The sequence below is a fragment of the Sprattus sprattus genome, assembly GCF_963457725.1.
Source record: "Sprattus sprattus genome assembly, chromosome: 14".
Taxonomy (NCBI): domain Eukaryota; kingdom Metazoa; phylum Chordata; class Actinopteri; order Clupeiformes; family Clupeidae; genus Sprattus; species Sprattus sprattus.
Window position 1 is genome coordinate 31,584,706 of NC_137912.1, and position 18,002 is coordinate 31,602,707.

Genomic DNA, 18,002 nt, shown 5'->3' on the forward strand with positions numbered 1-18,002 from the left:
TTTGAATGAACTATACAAAAACACACATATGCATATACGTACAACTGAAGAGAGTAAAGTTTGCAACGAAGAGAGAAAATGAAGTGATACAGAGAGATAGATAGTGTGAGAAAGGGGAGTTGGAGTGGGATAGATGGATTGATATTTGTTTTGTGATTTGAAAGATGTTACATTTCTTGTCATGGTGGTTGGCATTATGGTAGCGGTTGCTAGAATGTTGCAAGAGTTACAAATGTGGTTGCTAGGGTAATCATGGTGGTGGCTAAGCTGGTTGCCAGGGTAGTCATGATGGTTGCTATGATGTTTGCTAGGTTGTCATTTATGGAAGTGGTTGCTAGATTGTTGCTACAGTAAAGGGTAGCTCCCAGGCTGCCAAGGACTATATCATGCGCTTTGACAGCAACTAATTAATAACTAACTAAGTAACTGCGACGCTCTGCCTCTTTAGCTGTTTGCTTTTGGTATTAATGTCAGATGATTCTTGATCAGCATGTACAAATAAAAAGTGTGTGGAATCTGTGTGGTTGCATATGTATTTGTGTGTACGCAGTTATCCAGCTTATGTTTTAGTATGAATTCTACACAAGGCTTTGTAATGAAGGCCCTGTTAAAGCTATGATTAAACACTAGTTCTGAGGGGCAACAATGGGCAGGATGGTTGTATAGCTCAAGACCAGGGCAGAGTTAGGCTACTCCCCTGACCAATCATTTTCTGCCTCAATGCAAACAGTTATGACTGCCAATGGCAGCCTTTTCCACTTAATTCACTATATTGTCTTATTTGGTCAAATATTTCTTCTTAGAGTGTGCTGCCACACATCAATGCAAATCAATAGATGCATTGTTTCTCTGAAATGCTATTTGATATGGCGTAACTATTTGAATGGTCTTTTTCTTTTCTCTCCTCAGACATGCACAGAAGATAGTTTGGAGCTTCATAGTTATGGGATGTTGTTACCATGTGGCAATCATTTCAGGGGGGTGGAATATGTTTGCTGCCCAGGCAGAGCAGGAGTCAATGGACAAGAAGGGTTGGAGAGGGATGGCCTATTTAAAAGCATTGGCCTGACTGACACCAGCTACAGGTGAGTGATATCTGACCATATCTGCCTGATTTAAAACCTTGTAATTGATATTGGAGGTTCATTAGTAATTAGGATGGTCTGATTTAGTATCATGATCTATTCACAAGGGTACTCAGTTGTTTTCCAGTTAATTGACAACATTGTTAAACCAATTGTACTTTTTTGGTTTGAAATGTTTTGCCTCTCATGTCTTTATCTCTTTTTCCTTCTTGGATGTGTCATGACTTTGAACTTCTGTCGTCACGACTTTTGTCATTGGCGACATCTAGTGGCCTAAAGACTTGTTTTATTATTTTCCTTTGTCCTCCTGTGCCACACCTGATTTATATTATTGTTATCAATCAATTACCCTTGTAGCTAGAGTATAAAAATCCTATATTGGCTTGTCATGTCATCGCGACGTTTGCTCAGACACTCCTGTCCCGTGTGAACACTACTCCCAAGTGAGAAATCTCCTGTGCTGGTTTTTGCGTGGTTCTCGCCACGTTTCGCTGTTTCTCTTAACAGCGGTCTCTGGAACTCTTTATTCTTTTTCTCCCGTGGGTGAGCTAGAGCTACATTTTTGTTAGCTTCCTTTGTTAGGCCTTTTTGCCATTCTGACTGTTCTTTTGTGCATTGGATTACTACCTTTTGGAAACTACTTTTGCGTTTGGATTATTCCCTGTTGGAGATCTTCTGTGCTTTGTATTCCACTTCTCATTTTTGCTGTCGACGTCTTCCCTTCTTATTATTGACTGTTTGACGGAAAACTAATAAACCAAAGTTTTGAGTTTATCTCTGCGTCTGGGTCCTCACTAGCCTACTGGGTTAGTCACTGGTTACCACACCAGCGACCTGGGTTCGCATCCCGATCCCGCTAACCTAACAGGATGAAGTAAACAGTTTATATGAAGTGATGAAGTTAGACAGGTTATATGAACCATGTCCTTTTTACTTCAAAATAGGTCATTCTATGGGGTCTTGCCCTTTATAGAACACCCCCATTCAAGCGTTTTATAAGTTACCACCTGGAAGATTCTTGGGAAAGTGCAAATACTGGCAATGGTCATCCAGTGCAGCCATACGTTTGATTTTAAATCTATTTTCCTTACCCATACTGTGTTTATACTACATGGTCAATGCTGCCCAATTACAATACGTTTGGTTCCGAAGTGGCGCAGATCAGGTGTGTGTCATGGCAGGACACAACAGGACAAAATTCCATTGAATCAGATTTCTTCCTATCCAAACTGCCCCAAAACTACATGTTGTCAACAAATCAGATATGAAGTGAAAACATGCTCATGCACCAGTTGTGTACTGTACAGATTGGAATTTCAAGGCAGCTGTTCTTCAGAAACAATGTTCCAGTGAGCAGGTAGCACCATTCTGGAACTTGGTAGAATGGTCTTGAGTTGGGTTTGTGGAGAGTCGGACAGGAACTGTCAGGGAAGGGCATCAGGCTTTTGGTTCTTGGCTCGTGCAGAAACATTTTACGCCCCTTCTATTTCTCTAACCAATATTTTGATATTAAAAACAAATATTTTAAATTTTAACATAAATCTAAAGAGGTAGGAGTGTTGTCAGAACATGCTAGTGCATTGATGGGTATGGGTCGAGTGCGGGTCAAACGGGCAATAAAATAATGAATTCATAATTGTTTTGAAACGTGAATGCACCTTGTGCAGAACATTCTTAATATCATTGGTTGAATGTTGTCCAGTTCTAACAAATGTTAGATGATGGCTGAAGTTCAAGCACTCTCGACTCTGGTAATGGAAGAAAAAGAATAGATATCTGGACACTCTTTTATTATAACTCGTCAGAAAATAAAACACGATGCACTGCAATAACGGGACAGAGACCAAGTGGCTTCAAAATAGGTTGGAAGAACCCAACAAACCTCCAGAGGCACCTGAAAGTGCACAACCCTGTAGTTTACGCTACGGTAAATGCCAGTAACTGTCAATGATTATGTTGTGTGATGATGTTATTAGTGTATATAAGCCAACGTTAAGTCAAACCGATCAACAGACGATGCCATTGCCCTAGCAACACACACCACCCTCTCCCACCTGGAAAAGAGCAGCACATATGTGAGGATGCTGTTTGTGGATTACAGCTCAGCATTCAACACCATTGTGCCTGCCAAGCTCGTCCCGAAGCTCAGGGGCCTGGGTCTTAAAACACCCCTGTGCAACTGGATCCTGGACTTCCTGACGAGCAGACCCCAGGTGGTGAGAATGGGCAACCGCACCTCCTCCTCACTGACCCTGAGTACCGGGGCCCCCCAGGGCTGCGTACTCAGTCCCCTCCTGTACTCCCTGTACACGCAGGACTGTGTGGCAACACACAGTTCTAACATCATTCTGAAGTTTGCAGACGACACTACCATCCTGGGGCTCATCTCTTACAACGATGAGACCGCCTATAGAGATGAGGTAAGGGGCTTGGCAGAATGGTGCCAAGTCAACAACCTGTCTCTCAACGTCTGCAAAACTAAGGAGATGATCGTGGATTTCAGGAAGCTGCAGAGGGGGGGTCAGGACCCCATACACATCGAGGGAGCTGAAGTGGAGAGAGTCTCCAACTTCAAATTCCTCGGTGTGCACATCAAGGATGACCTAACCTGGTCCATGCAGGCAGGCTCAGCAGTCAAAACTGCACAGAAGCGGCTATACTTCTTGAGGAGACTCAAGAAGTTTGGTATGTCTTCTAAAACACTGACAAACTTTTACAGATGCACCATTGAGAGCATCCTCTCAGGCTGCATTACTGCCTGGTATGGTAGCTGCTCTGCTGCTGACTGCAAGGCCCTGCAGAGGGTGGTGAAGACAGCGGAGCGTATCACCGGCAGCCATCTCCCCTCCGTGCAAGGCATCTATAACATTAGATGCCTGAGGAAGGCACACAATATTTTAAAAGACAACAGCCACCCAGGCTATGGACTATTTTCATTGCTGCCGTCTGGTAGACGTTATCGGAGCATCCGAACACGGACTACCAGACTCACAAACAGCTTTTTCCCCCAGACTGTAAGGCTTCTGAATAAGCAACACTGACCCACTGAACAGTCGCCACCCTCACTTACTCCCTGCTCCCCCACTCATACTTTCACTTCCTAGAGATATATTTGCACAATTTTATAAACATTTTAACTTATTTTCAACATCCCTCACTTCACACTTTAAACTGCTGCTAGCCCTTCTAATCTAATTGCTGAATGTTAATGTCATATTTTATATTTTATGTTATATTGTTATAGTGTCATAGTGTTATAGTGTTACAGAGTTATATGTTGTTCTCTAAACTGTTGTATGTTAATGTTACATGTTATATGTTTTATTGTCATAGTGTTATAGAGTTTTATGTTTTTTTTTGGTATATGTTATATGTATGGCGTCTACTGCGTAGATGATGATGGTTGCCAAGTCGCAAGAATTTAGCTGTGCTGAAGCAATTTGGTACATGCAATTATAAACACACTTTGACTTTGACTTTGACTTTACTCACTGGGTCAGTTGAGTGTATTGGGTGTCAGATTGGATAGCTAGCTAATAATTATTACGATTGAAGGCTCCCGTTAGCCTTGGCAAATGATCGCCAGAACTTGTATCTAGCTAATGTTACCTAACAATGAGGTATCGATAGCTACAAAGCTGAACCCCCAATAAAAATGAATTCTTGTGTATATCACTAAACACTACTGATATCATAGAGTTATAATCTGGCCTAAAAGGGTATGAATTGGCCTAGGCCATACTATACCCAGGATATAATCTAGCCTAGCCCCTTTTAACCCCAGGTATAGTCCAGACTGGGGGTATACTATGGCCTGTTACACCGGGACTTCTCGGTGGGAACAGTGTTGGGTTGTAGCTCAAATGTCAGGTAACAGTGCCAGAAACCTTATCAAAGCAAGACAAATGGAGACACCACTCTTGGGCTTCTGATTCGTTTCACAGATACAAATCTGTTGTTTTGGTGGATGTAACCAGATGGTCTAAAAAATCACACACTCGGAAAAAATCTGAAATGTAACCTACATCAAGACCTTTCCAATTTCCATATCCTATTCATGATTTGATTCATAATTAAGCCAGTGTTCTTTTATTTGTCTTTTTTTTCACTTAGCATCACAGTGACTCGCAGCCCAACAACCCTTAGTCCAATGGCAAACATTCATGAAAAAGCAGAGGATGAAGTGCCTGATGATAGACAGAAAGGACTGTGGAAGAAAGAGGAAGGAGAAGGTACCAATGAAGAAGACGGTGCTACAGCTTCCAAAGAGGCCAATGAATATGAATACTCTGTAGATGCTGTACCCTATCAGGCCTCTAATTACATTGAGAACTTCTACTTTGAGAAGGGGACTCAAGTCAGCCACAACCTCCTCACACCACTTCCCAAGACACAAGAAAACACTTGTAAGTATTTCAGACCATCTGACAGACACACACACACACAGTGACACTCCAATGATCTACTTAACAATAAATTATATATCATTAGATATTTATCTTTTTATCTATGAAGTTGTTGCTGTTGAAATCATAAACCATACCAGTGTCAGTCAGCTAGGGTTCAGCTAATTAGGAAGCAAGACTGTATAGACGAAATGGTAGACAATTACTGTGCCCTGGAATGCAAAAATAAGCAAATCATTTTCCCATTATCCTAGAGATCATCAAAGGAGGAATCAGTGGTTTAGCTAGAATATGTGCATTGGAAATAACAGTATGCCCAAATCAACAGTTGTTTTTGAAAAAACTGCTGGCTAGAATAGCTAACCCATTTTAATTGTTTAGCCTCAAAGCTAAAACTAGCGAAGCTAATCTTTTGATGCTTCATTTTGAAATGAAATGATCACACTTTGTCTGCCAGTAACAACAGAATATATTTTATATTATAGGCTACTCCAAAGATGGATATCAGACAAAAACCTCATCTTCTATGGATGGGCAGTCATTTTGTTGTGTTTAGCAGTTGTATTTCTGTTCTTCCCAACTCCTTGTCATATGTGGCGGTATTCAGTGCCCACTTTGAGATCAACGGATGGAGTAGATGTCTACTTCGAGATGCCTGGCGATGAAAGTGAGCATGCCAACTTTCTGTGTGCCAAAATGGACCTGGAGGAGCGTCGTATGAAGCGTATCAATGAGGTGATCAAAGAGCTAGATTTGTCATTAATACATACATCTTATATTAATTGGCTATATGATCACCCGCACAGTTAAAGGGACAGAATTGTGTCCCATTCCTCCATACAAACTCCAACTCAATGATGTTAAGATAAGATAAACTTTATTAATATTAATCCTGTGAGGGAAATTCAGTTGTCATAGCAGCAAGGTAGTAGGAATCAAGTATGTACATAAACATAAAAAAATAATTAACTAAAATTTGAATAAGAAATAAAAAAAAAACAGATAAAATAAATAGACAACATAGTACAGCTCCGCTGGCTTTCATTACATAAAACATAATGTATGTTGGTGGGGTCTTTGCACCATTCTGCCTCAATTTCTGACACTACATTTGTATTGGATTAATATCAAGATTTAGACAAACTAGTGTGTTTAGAGTCATTGGGCCTCATGCCCGAAGAATTTTCTGAAGTTTCTGCTGAAATGCCAGCTCCTTATAAAGGCACGCAACTGTAGGGGCGTGTGCAGTCAGAATCGACCGAATCCACACGAAAGCAAGAACAATCCCAGATGAGAAAACTTTCATAAATGCCAAATTTGTTCCTCCGGAAGCGGAGTTCAGAAGAAATTCCTTCTTAAATAAGAATGATGCCCATTGTCTTCCTGTAAGACCCATTTCCTCTTGAGCTTCAGCTCAGGACCAGGAAAGCATGTCATCATTGAACTATAAATTCAATATTGTACTTGAAAATTCTGCAGCAGAATAACAGGAAAGACATCCATGAAATCTTGAAGCAGATAGAATGAGATCTCCAGATCAATACTTGACAACTCACAGATGGAATAATGCATGGTGAATGTCAAAGCCCAACATCAATTATATTACCTGCTAAGTACAATTATCATTACAAGCACACATAAAACTGTTGGCAGAATTCCTGCAATGGCTTATAGAAATCCCAACATTTCTGGCTTTTAAAGTCAAAATAAATAAATCTAAGCTGCTGAACTGAGGGTTCACAAGTCTCCATATGACCATTTGTGTTTCTGGTTGTGGATTTGTGTTTTTGTGTCTTGCATGAATCAATTTTTCAAGTAGAATAGTGTATTTGCTGTGGAACTTAACACTTCAACAGAATTTGAAAATCCATCTTTCCTTGTGTGGTATAACCATCAGTTTTAATTTGGATTAGCCTTTGTCTACTAATGACTATGTAATGAAATGTCTTTCAAAATAAATGATGTAATTCATTTTTAACTGTCTTTGGCAGATAATGAAGGAGTGGGCAGAAGCAGATAACCAATCCAAAAACTTACCTAAATCTGAACGTCAAGCTTTAAATGAGGTACAGAACACAGATGGACAGAGTACTTGGTAGCGCTTTACAGCTTGGTAATAAGTGGGTAGTGTCATAAGGGTAACAACTCACATCAGGGCTGTAAAGTGCTCAATTGCATGTTTCCATTTAATTTCTCAGCAATGGCTATATGATTAGCATGAAATGATGGCCCAAAATGACTTTAATTTGAAATCAGTTTATTGGCATGTAAACATAAAAACAGTATAGTTTATATAGAGTACACTTCGAATGAATAGATTACCATCAATCTTTTAACAAATTTGTTTTATTTAATGACAATGAAAATGCTGTTCCTGAACTTTAGCTTTCACCGTAGCCTCATTCTTTAGCTAAAGTGCTTTATCTTCTTCCCTCCTCACTTCACTCTTGCTCCGTTTCTCTCCAGCATTTCCAGTCTTTCCTGCAGACTTTGGAGGAGCAGGTGGCCGCTGAGCGTCGGAGGCTTGTTGAGACCCATTTGGCTCGTGTTGTGGCCAGTCTCAATAGCAATCGCCGGTTGGCCCTCAAGAATTACCTTGCTGCTGTGCAAAGTGAAAATCCCCAGGTGAGGGTGGGGGTCCTTGGGGGCAGTGGCTTTTCCATGAGCCAGTTTGCTTATTCAATGCAAATTAACATTCAGAATACACTTAAACACACAGCCAGAGAGCGTGCTGCAGGCGTTGAAGCACTACATGGCAGCAGAACAGAAAGATCGGAAGCATACACTGAGGCACTACCAGCATATTGAGGCTGTTGATCCACAGAGAGCAAAGCAGATGAAGTTCAAGGTGAGAATGAAGGGTCCATTTTTTTATTCTCCCATCTATCTGTTCTTTTATTTATAAATACAATTCAGTTATTATTAGTGTTTAATCCGTGAATGTTCTTTGTAGGTCTACACCCACTTGCATGTAATTGAGGAACGAGTGAACCAAAGCTTGGCTCTGCTGCACAAAGTTCCTACTCTGGTTGAGAAGCTTCACCAGGAAATTGGTAAGCCACTAAATGTTCCTTTGTTGTTCAAATGCTCAAAATATGGCTACAAAAAAATCATTGTCTCAATGAAAGCAGCCTTTAAAGATTCACTGTGCAGGACTGGCTAGCTGTCGACTAACAAGCTTAATGAGTTCACAGGCCAAACTTATTAGAGGTATCATCAGGTTTATTTTAAATTTGTAAAAAATGTAATATTGCATTAAAACATTTATATGATTTAAAGATATCTGGGCCATCCTTAGAGTCTACATCAGCTCCAATTGATGTTTTGATGTTGCATTAACTTAGTCGAGGTGTCTGAAAGTCAAAGGGGAGGTCTAGCTTGAACGGGGCTATGGCCAGGTAGGGTTGGCTTCAACCATCTTGTCGTGGCTGTTAACAAAAGCCAACAATCAGAGTCTAATAGTTCTGGCTCCAAGACACACAAAAGCCAGGAACCATGTGTGATGGCTCCCAACATAGACAAAAGGCCAGGAGCCAAGCTAGATGGCCCTGGCCTGGTGCTATGCAAACTAAGAATGGGGCCCTATTTGAGATGTGGTCTAGCATTGGAGTTATAGTCTATAGTTTACCAGTCACAAAAACAATATCTGCATGTTTGTGTGTGTGTGTGTGTGTGTGTGTGTGTGTGTGTGTGTGTTTGTGTGTGTGTGTGTGTGTGTGTGTGTTTGTGTGCGCGCATACAGATGAACTGGTCAAGAGTGAGCATGAAGACATCAGTGAACGTATGACTATTTCCTACTCGGAGACTCATACCACGGAGGAGATGCTGACAGCTGAGGGTGCAGAAGAGAATGACACCGTTGAAGAGGAAGAACACGCATTTCAGAGCCGCCCTTATCCACCGAAGTTTGGTATGCTAACACTATAGGCTTGTTAGAATATACTGGCATAGATACCCAACCTACTGGCTTAGATATTTATAGATATCCTACTGGCTTAGATATTCATAGATACCCTACTGGCTTAGATATTCAAAGATACCCTACTGGCTTAGATATTCAAAGATACCCTACCCACAGATACCCAAGACCACCAAATCAAAGTAAGTGAGATTGTTCATTTGCATTTTATTCTCACACATATTGTGAAGGTGAAACTTTGAACATAGCAACTGGGCCGTTTCCAGACAGCTAGGTGCAGCCCTTAACCTTAGTAGCACACGGGATAGGTGCAGCCCTAACCTTAGTAGCACACGGGATAGGTGCAGCCCTTAACCTTAGTAGCACACGGGATAGGTGCAGCCCTAACCTTAGTAGCACACGGGATAGGTGCAGCCCTTAACCTTAGTAGCACACGGGATAGGTGCAGCCCTTAACCTTAGTAGCACACGGGATAGGTGCACCCCTAACCTTAGTAGCACACGGGATAGGTGCAGCCCTAACCTTAGTAGCACACGGGATAGGTGCAGCCCTTAACCTTAGTAGCACACGGGATAGGTGCAGCCCTTAACCTTAGTAGCACACGGGGTAGGTGCAGCCCTTAACCTTAGTAGCACACGGGGTAGGTGCACCCCTAACCTTAGTAGCACACGGGGTAGGTGCAGCCCTTAACCTTAGTAGCACACGGGGTAGGTGCACCCCTAATCTTAGTAGCGCATGGGATAGGTGACATAAGTTGTAACGGGTCAGTTGAGGACATTCCACTAACCACAGAGGGAAACGATGGTGTCATATTTTGTGGAATCTTGAGATTCCTATAGTTCTGAATGGAGAAGTGATTCCCCTTTAATTGAACATCTTTGCATTTTTGACAAAATCAAAAATTACAGTTCTCGGTCCAGCTCCCATTTTCACTTGAGAAGCAAAAAACAACGAAAGAGATTGTTATTTGTTTACACCTTTTGGATGTCAAATCGTATTACACCGATCCTCAGAATGTTGCAAAAAGTTCCATTGAATTGAATAAGCTATCCCAACGTTTGGATATTTTTTTATTGACCACTGCAAAATTAACACTGCCATTGGCAATGGGTTTTGTGCTTCTAATTCACATCTTTCCTATAATAAGCAGTCAAATTACTTTTTGTAATGGAAATTCAGTATAACCTGAAGTCAGCAAGGAATAGGTTGCTGCGCAACGCCTGAAACTTTTATTTAAAGAAGAGATTGTAATCTCAAAACATTGTTGGGTATTACAAGTGGCCAGACTAACAATGAGAAAGGTAAAGTACAGATTACTGCTACTGTGCACGGTAACATTTCACTGTTTTGGAGCACACAAAAGTAAACCATGTCTGCATGCTTCTACACATTACCTCCTGATTGTCTAAAACAGGGGTGGGCAAAAAATTAGCACCTTTTTTAAAGGTGTGCCCAGACGACCAATACACATGGCACACACACACACACACACACACACACGAGAGCAAGCTTGCAATGCAGCAGTATAAGTATACAAATTAATAGTAATATCATTTTTTTATCATTTTAACGCTTGATTCCTAATTTACCATTGACCTCCGGGGGCCGGTCAGGGACAGCCCAGGGGCCGCAAATGGCCCAGGGGCCGCACTTTGCCAAGGTCTGGTCTAAAAGAATATTTGCATTAATAAGCAAGTGTCAAGGTGTACCTGTGGTCAGTGTGGTCAGTGTGGCTATTATTTGGTCCCCCAAATCAAATAACATTCTGTGTGATGGTGCAGTGGGTTAAAACAAAGATAGATCAGCATCATTGAAGTTTCAGTGGCGGTCTTATGGTGTATGGTTAAACTGAACTGATGCAGATCTCAAGTATGGAGAAACTAAAAAAAAGGTAACAAATAAATATTAAAACTTAGAGGCGTGCACTGTGGGCTGCACTTTATGCCGGACGCTAAGATGTAGTCTAGGCAACCTGTGAAAGAGGAAATGTTGCCTTATGGTGCATTACAAAAAAAAAAAAAACATGTATCCATTACCGATTAATGTAAAGTGTTTCTACTGTATGTCATTGCAGTTTCTGGAACTAAAGAGAATAACTCCCCTACATCTAAGAGGGGAGCCTCAGACGAGGATGATGAGAAGGTGAGATATAATGTGATGGACTTTATGCTACTTTATGCTACAACTTAACTAACCCTAAACGGTCTTTAAAATTGATGATTGTATGTCAACAATGAATCAATTGTGATTGTTCCTAATTGTGTTCGATCACTTTTTAGGCCCTTTTTTCTCATTCATGTGTTCTGTTTTTGTGCTTTTTTTGTGCACCTCCATTAACGCGCTTTGCAGTTCCACGTATTCTCTCCTAAGTGCTCCATCATGCCCACAGCCCTTATCTTCAGAATGAAAGTGGTCACATAAATAAGGTGTGCTCTATTTAACCTAAAAGAAAACATGGCCATACTTTGGTTTAGTTTGGCTGTTAGGAAAACATGGAACATGGATTTCCACATTACCTTTGTGTATGTCATTCAAATCTATGGAAAATACCCTGCAAACAGGGAACGTCCCCAGGACGTTAACAGGACATTGGCAAGGTCCCCAATCGTTCCGAATTATTCCCCGCCACAACGTTCGCTAGAGGACGTTACCAGAACGTTTTTGACGTTTGTAGCAAGTCTACGTTTGATCCTTCTGTGACGTTCGCATGAGTCTTAAATCGGACTTTTAGGGAACATTATAATTTGGTCTCTCAGCACACGTCCCCAGGACGTCCTTCAAAAACGTCCCCGTTACCTTTACCTGTGGTCCTCATGCGTGAAGTTCGCATGAGCCTTAAAACGGACTTTTAGGGAACCTATAATTTGGTCTCTCAGCACACGTCCCCAGGACGTCCATTAAAAACGTCCCCGTAACCTTTACCTGCAGGTCCTCTGCGTGACGATTGCATGAGCCTTAAAACGGACTATTAGGGAACCCTATAATTTGGACTGTTAGCACAAGTCCCCAGGACGTCCTTTAAAAACGTCCCCATAACCTTTACCTGCAGGTCCTCTGCGTGATGTTCGCATGAGCCTTAAAACGGACTATTAGGGAACCTTATAGGTCTGTTAGCACAAGTCCCCAGGACGTCCTTTAAAAACGTCCCCATAACCTTTACCTGCATGTCCTCTGCGGGACGTTCGCATGAGCCTTAAAACGGACTTTTAGGGAATGTTCTTATTTGGTCTCTCAGCATACGTCCCCAGGACGTCCTTCAAAAACGTCCCCATTACCTTTACCTGTGGTACACTGCGGGATGTTCGCATGAGCCTTAAAACAGACTTTTAGGGAATGTTCTTATTTGGTCTCTCAGCATACGTCCCCAGGACGTCCTTCAAAAACGTCCCCATTACCTTTACCTGTGGTCCACTGCGGGACGTTCGCATTCGGTCCTTCCAAAACGTCCCCTTGACGTCCTCTGATGGTCCTCTCTGAGGTTCCGCTAGAGAAAAATGTTTTTCATTTGCCCGACATTTTAATGATAAGCCGGGCAAATATCTATTTCTGCTCCTATTGAAGAAAACTGACGGCCTGCGTAGCTTAAATTATAACATAATCAGGTAGTTTAGAAAGCAACATGTTTATTTTCCTTAGTTTACAATGGGAAACAAAAACATTAATGTCTGATGAGCGTCAATAAGTGGCCTTTAATCGCAACCTGCTGTGGCGTTAAAATGAGTGCTGCAACATGGTCATTGCTCTGTTCAATGAGAGAAGAGATTCTTAAATTATAAGACCCTCTTGTGAATCCTTTGCGTCGCCTTTTCGCAACAGAACATTTTACTGTGACTATCAATTACCTCGCACCTTAGCCAAGAGAACTTGTCACTCCATAACGACAGAAACGCCCGACATTTCAGCTTTTTTCTCTGGTGAAGCTGTTCGAACATCTAGGGCTTCAGGTAGGCTATTCAGTGTTTGGAAAGTTCACTTTCTACATGAACTAATTCAGTTCATTGTCCATAATTCAAAATTTTGAACTAAGTTCACAGCTCCAATTTTCAATAGCCTATGCTGCAGTGCGAGCTTTAATTTTTCCAAATCTCTGACTCTCGGCTCGAACTTCGGGGCGCTCACGCACAGGCATAGACAGTATAATACAATTCAGACTCAACACTACAGGTATTACAGGTTCATCCTCGTCAAAAGGTTTACCCTCATCAGTTGTGTTTGGCCTCTGAAAAAAAGCTTTTAAGGCTAGTCTGCTTGGCCATGTTGGATCCTTGTCACTCAGTTCGCTCCTCGTTTGAAACCGAGGGTTTGCGCTTTATTTAAAATGCAGCATGCGTGTTGTTAAATAACTTTCTAACGGCAGATTAGCCTGTTCCTTTAAAACATAATAAGGGCAGTGCACGTTTGCTTTATAGGCCTAAATATTAAGATTGTTGTCAAATCCAGATTGTGTTTGCGAGACGGGATTTTTAAGAAATTCCAATCAGACAATTTGACCGGTAAGCTCTAGCCTACGTTCTGTTGCAGCATCTTTGAAGGCCTGCGGAAAGCTCAATGTTAAAGCTAGACACTTGATACACCTTCCTATGTATGCATTGTATTGGAATCATGCAGACATTACATTTATAGCACAGATCAGTAGAGAAGCATTCATATTTATTGTATTTCATCATTCTTAGTTTGGCTAGTTATTCTGCCTCCCTGCCCGCACGTCCGTGACCTGCCATGGTCCATGGATGTTAATTAAAAAAGGAATCATTAAGGAAAACCCTCAATGCGTAGTGACTGAGATCGCTACAATATGCTTTTCCTCAAACCCTCGGAAAAAAAAGACTAAGTTTGTTGGCTGTCTCACACTGTGATAAACGTGTTAAAGTGACACAATAGTAATCAGACAGTGTTAGTACAGTGGGTAGCGAAGAGGTCTAGTAGGAAGGTTTACGGTTCAATTCCCATGCCTGCAATCAAGTTTGTAACCGTGTGTGTCTGTGTGTGTGTCTATGCATATCATATGAAATGTGTAATATAAATTAACTTGAACTTGTGTGTGTGTGCGCCCTGTAAGCAAAATGACGGCTCCGCGATCTATTATTATTTTATTTTCTTCATTTAGCTCAGCAAAAACGGTTGTGCCTGCTACATCCGCGGTGCGTCCTTGAATAACGTCCCCAGGACGTCTAAAACATAGACATATATATGTCTATGCGTCTAAAACACGTTTCCCAGAAGTCACCACAATGCCCTCAGGACGTTCTTGCAACTTCCTGCAGAACGTCCCCAGGACCTATAGGTACACGTTCCCCAGACGTAACCACAATACCCTCGGGAGGTGCTTGCAACGTCCTGCATAACGTCCCCAGGACCTATAGAAAACTTTTCCCAGTTGTCACCGCAACGTCCTCGGGACGGTCTTGGAATGTCGTGCAAAACGTCCTTGAGTTGTCAAGGGAACCATACACATTTACGTTTTTAGAACGTTCAGAGAGACCATTACAGGACGTCGAGGGGACGTAATTTTGCTTACAGGGTATAGACTAGCCATTGATTTTGAAAACATTGACTAGCCTTTGATTTTGAAAACATATACTTGTCTTTGATTTTGAAAATGAAAGCAATGGGAAAACTGTATTGAGAATAGCCCCACATGAAAGCATTTCTGTATGAAAATGAAAGCATCAATGCATTACATAAACTCAGCAATCAAGTCAATCAATCAAACACATGTGCAAGGCCTAATTAAAATTTAAGTGTTTGAGGTTGGAGATTCATGATCTGAACATGAAAATTGATGTTGATGACAAGGTTCATCAAATGCAAAAAAGTCTGATACGCGTAAATGGAGTTAACACAAGAAACGCCCAGGTTTTTGGTCAAGGTTAAAATAAGCTTTGGCTTAAGTCCAGGTTAAAAAGTCATTGGCTGAAAAGTATGCAATTGCACACTTTTTTGACGCTTGAATCGCGCCCCAAGTGTGTGTGTAAATCAAAGAAAATCAAGTTTAATATTGTAAAATACCTCTGAAAACAGCAGTCTACAAAAGTGATATACAGTACATCTACAAAAGGACCCATTTATCAAATGCACACCTATTCTTGTAGATCAACATCTCCATGGAAGTGAAGCAAATGTTGTACAAATCTTCTGGGATCCAGAGGGATGAACTGGTAAGTCCTTCTATTCAGTAACTTGGTTTATGAGTCACTGATATAGTCTACACGGCCTCTAAAATAATTTGCATATACTGCAATGGGTTTGTCTGGTAACGTGACAGAAAACAATAGCAACCGTAAATCAGGGTAAGTTACCCAACTGATGATGTTGCCAAGTAAACATTTATTCGATTATCTTGTGTCTTTTTTGTTGTAGGCTTTACTTGTGGATAGGGTGTTGGTTATGGAAGAAATATGGCTTCAACAGTTATAAACTCCTCAAAAATTATCCCTCCCCTTTAATAATACCAATTGGTATTGTATTTGATATCGTTGGAAAGCGATATGTCACCTTTACAGCGAGGTACAACTTGTAAGGATCGTGCATTCGTGGAATGAGCAATGACAGCCAACCGTGTGGGTAGTAGCCCAAAAAAATGTGCCAAATCCCCTGCAATATTCTTCTACCAACTATAAAAAAATGAAATATCCTAAAACTAGAAGGGCACAAGGAGAGCACATACCTCTGCCAAGGTCAAAATGCCCTGCATGATCCTTTGCTGCTGATTCCCTCCACCAAGTTTCATCAAATGTTCAGGCTGGGAATTTGTGCATAATCCTGCTGATGGACAGACAAAGACACACAAATCGAGCCGAAAAAACATAAACTTAAATTGGTCATTGAAGGCCCAAACTTAATACACACGGTTATCGCCTGTTTTGCTGCTTCCTTTGCCCCTGCTCTCCCCCTCCAGCAAGTTTAATTAAATATTCACGGTTGGGAATGAATTTCCGTTTTTCACGTCTATGGTTACTGAGCAATACAGTGAAACGAAGGTTTGATTGCATCAAATTTGAAGATACGGAGTTGCAATGTAGCATGGACACCGTGATATCCTGGTTATGATACTGTCTGTAGGCTTTTCGTTTCTGTTTCAAACTACGGGTAAATGGTGCATTTGGCTGCCAGAATTAAGAACTTTTTCTCCAGGTGAGGATGCCCCTAGACCAAGGGTTTTCAACTGGTTTTGTCACAGGGACCACCATTATGACTAGAAAGCAATTTGCTGCCCACTGATGTGCCTGTACGCGCGTGTTTGTAAACACCGCAGCCACGCCCCCTCCCCCTGCACAGATATTCTGCCTTTAACACTTAAATATGTGCAGTTATAAGGGTAGATCACTGACCGTCACCTCCGTAATCTGGAAATGTGTTGAAATATGAAAGCTAATTTATAAAAAGAAAAAAAATCAATGGTGAACTGATCAACATGTCGCGGACCCCCTGCAATGCCGTCGCGGACCACCAGGGGGCCACGGACCCCCGGTTTAAAACCCCTGCCCTAGACTCCACTACAGGTCTGGTCTTACCCCATGTTTGTCTGAATGAAACAAGTGTCAGCTAGGAAGGGAGGGCACCTAACACTAAGGAGAGAATAAAATAAATGTATACACCAATTACACATGATATAGGGGCAGTATTCAGCCCCAGAAGCGGCCAGTTTAGCTAGATGTAGTACTTCCAGTGACGGTGCGTCAATACAGGGCGCTAGGGCGCCTCCCCTCCTAAAATTTTGAGATGAAAAAAACTAAAACTTTATCTATCAAATAATTAAAATAAGAAATGTACTGTTAAATGTGAGCGGGAGACCGTAAGCCCCTGTTAACAACCACTTAAATGTGACCAAATATAATATATTGCCATTCGTTATGACTGAGAGAAGCCACTCCTCCGTGGTGGGGCGCCGGCCAAGTGGAAGTCAATGGGAGCCCTAAAACTGGGCAGAAACATTTGAGTAAGGACAGCTTCTCTTTGGAGGATGACAGTTCGATCCTAGGGCGCAAATTTTTGCGCCCCCAGCCAATGACAGCGTTTCTTATATCATCGCGACTGGACTTTGTCGAATCAGAGACCTTTTGTGATTCCCTCACATCCCATATAAGTATCACATATCTACGAGAGCAACATAGCTAGCAGAGACTTTGAATCTGAGAGTATGGCGAATGAAAACTCTGTAGTATGTCTTCGTGGAACACCTTTCAATCGAAGATCAGATGTCGAAAAGAAGAGACTGAAAGACATGGGACACAAACGTCCGTATTTAAAAAATCAGCAGACGAGCACTGTCCACGGGAGGACGTACACCCGGAGCTTCTCCTCCAGCCTGTATGCTAACCGGAGCTGGTTAGCTAGCTGTACAGTGAGTGATGCATTTTTTTGTTTCCCCTGCCTGTTGTTCCAAAGTCCTGGGACTGAAACACGCTGGACTACAACGGGGATGAGGGATCTAAAAGCACTTCACCGAGAAATGTAAGAAGCACGAATCTTGCCGCAGCCATCTAACTACCAGCCTGAAGCTAAGCCTCTTTGGAAGAGTATAGCGAAGTAGCTCGACGAAGGGTACTGAATTGGCATTCGAAAACACAATGAGGAAGTAAGGAAAAACAA

At 41.7% G+C, this 18,002-nt stretch overlaps 1 protein-coding gene across 1 annotated transcript in view; it reads left to right on the forward strand.

Moving 5' to 3' along the window:
- The window catches only part of aplp1 (amyloid beta (A4) precursor-like protein 1), a gene marked incomplete at both ends in the record, with an annotated part of 59,233 nt that overhangs the window by 33,299 nt on the left and 7,932 nt on the right, over nucleotides 1-18,002 (forward strand). Inside the window, 10 exons of the mRNA XM_080851604.1 lie at nucleotides 910-1,085; nucleotides 5,199-5,491; nucleotides 6,099-6,226; nucleotides 7,483-7,557; nucleotides 7,958-8,116; nucleotides 8,211-8,339; nucleotides 8,445-8,544; nucleotides 9,234-9,401; nucleotides 11,461-11,552; nucleotides 15,503-15,568. Coding sequence (XP_080707730.1) covers nucleotides 910-1,085; nucleotides 5,199-5,491; nucleotides 6,099-6,226; nucleotides 7,483-7,557; nucleotides 7,958-8,116; nucleotides 8,211-8,339; nucleotides 8,445-8,544; nucleotides 9,234-9,401; nucleotides 11,461-11,552; nucleotides 15,503-15,568 — 1,386 coding nt within the window. The remainder of the gene's footprint in view (nucleotides 1-909; nucleotides 1,086-5,198; nucleotides 5,492-6,098; nucleotides 6,227-7,482; nucleotides 7,558-7,957; nucleotides 8,117-8,210; nucleotides 8,340-8,444; nucleotides 8,545-9,233; nucleotides 9,402-11,460; nucleotides 11,553-15,502; nucleotides 15,569-18,002) is intronic.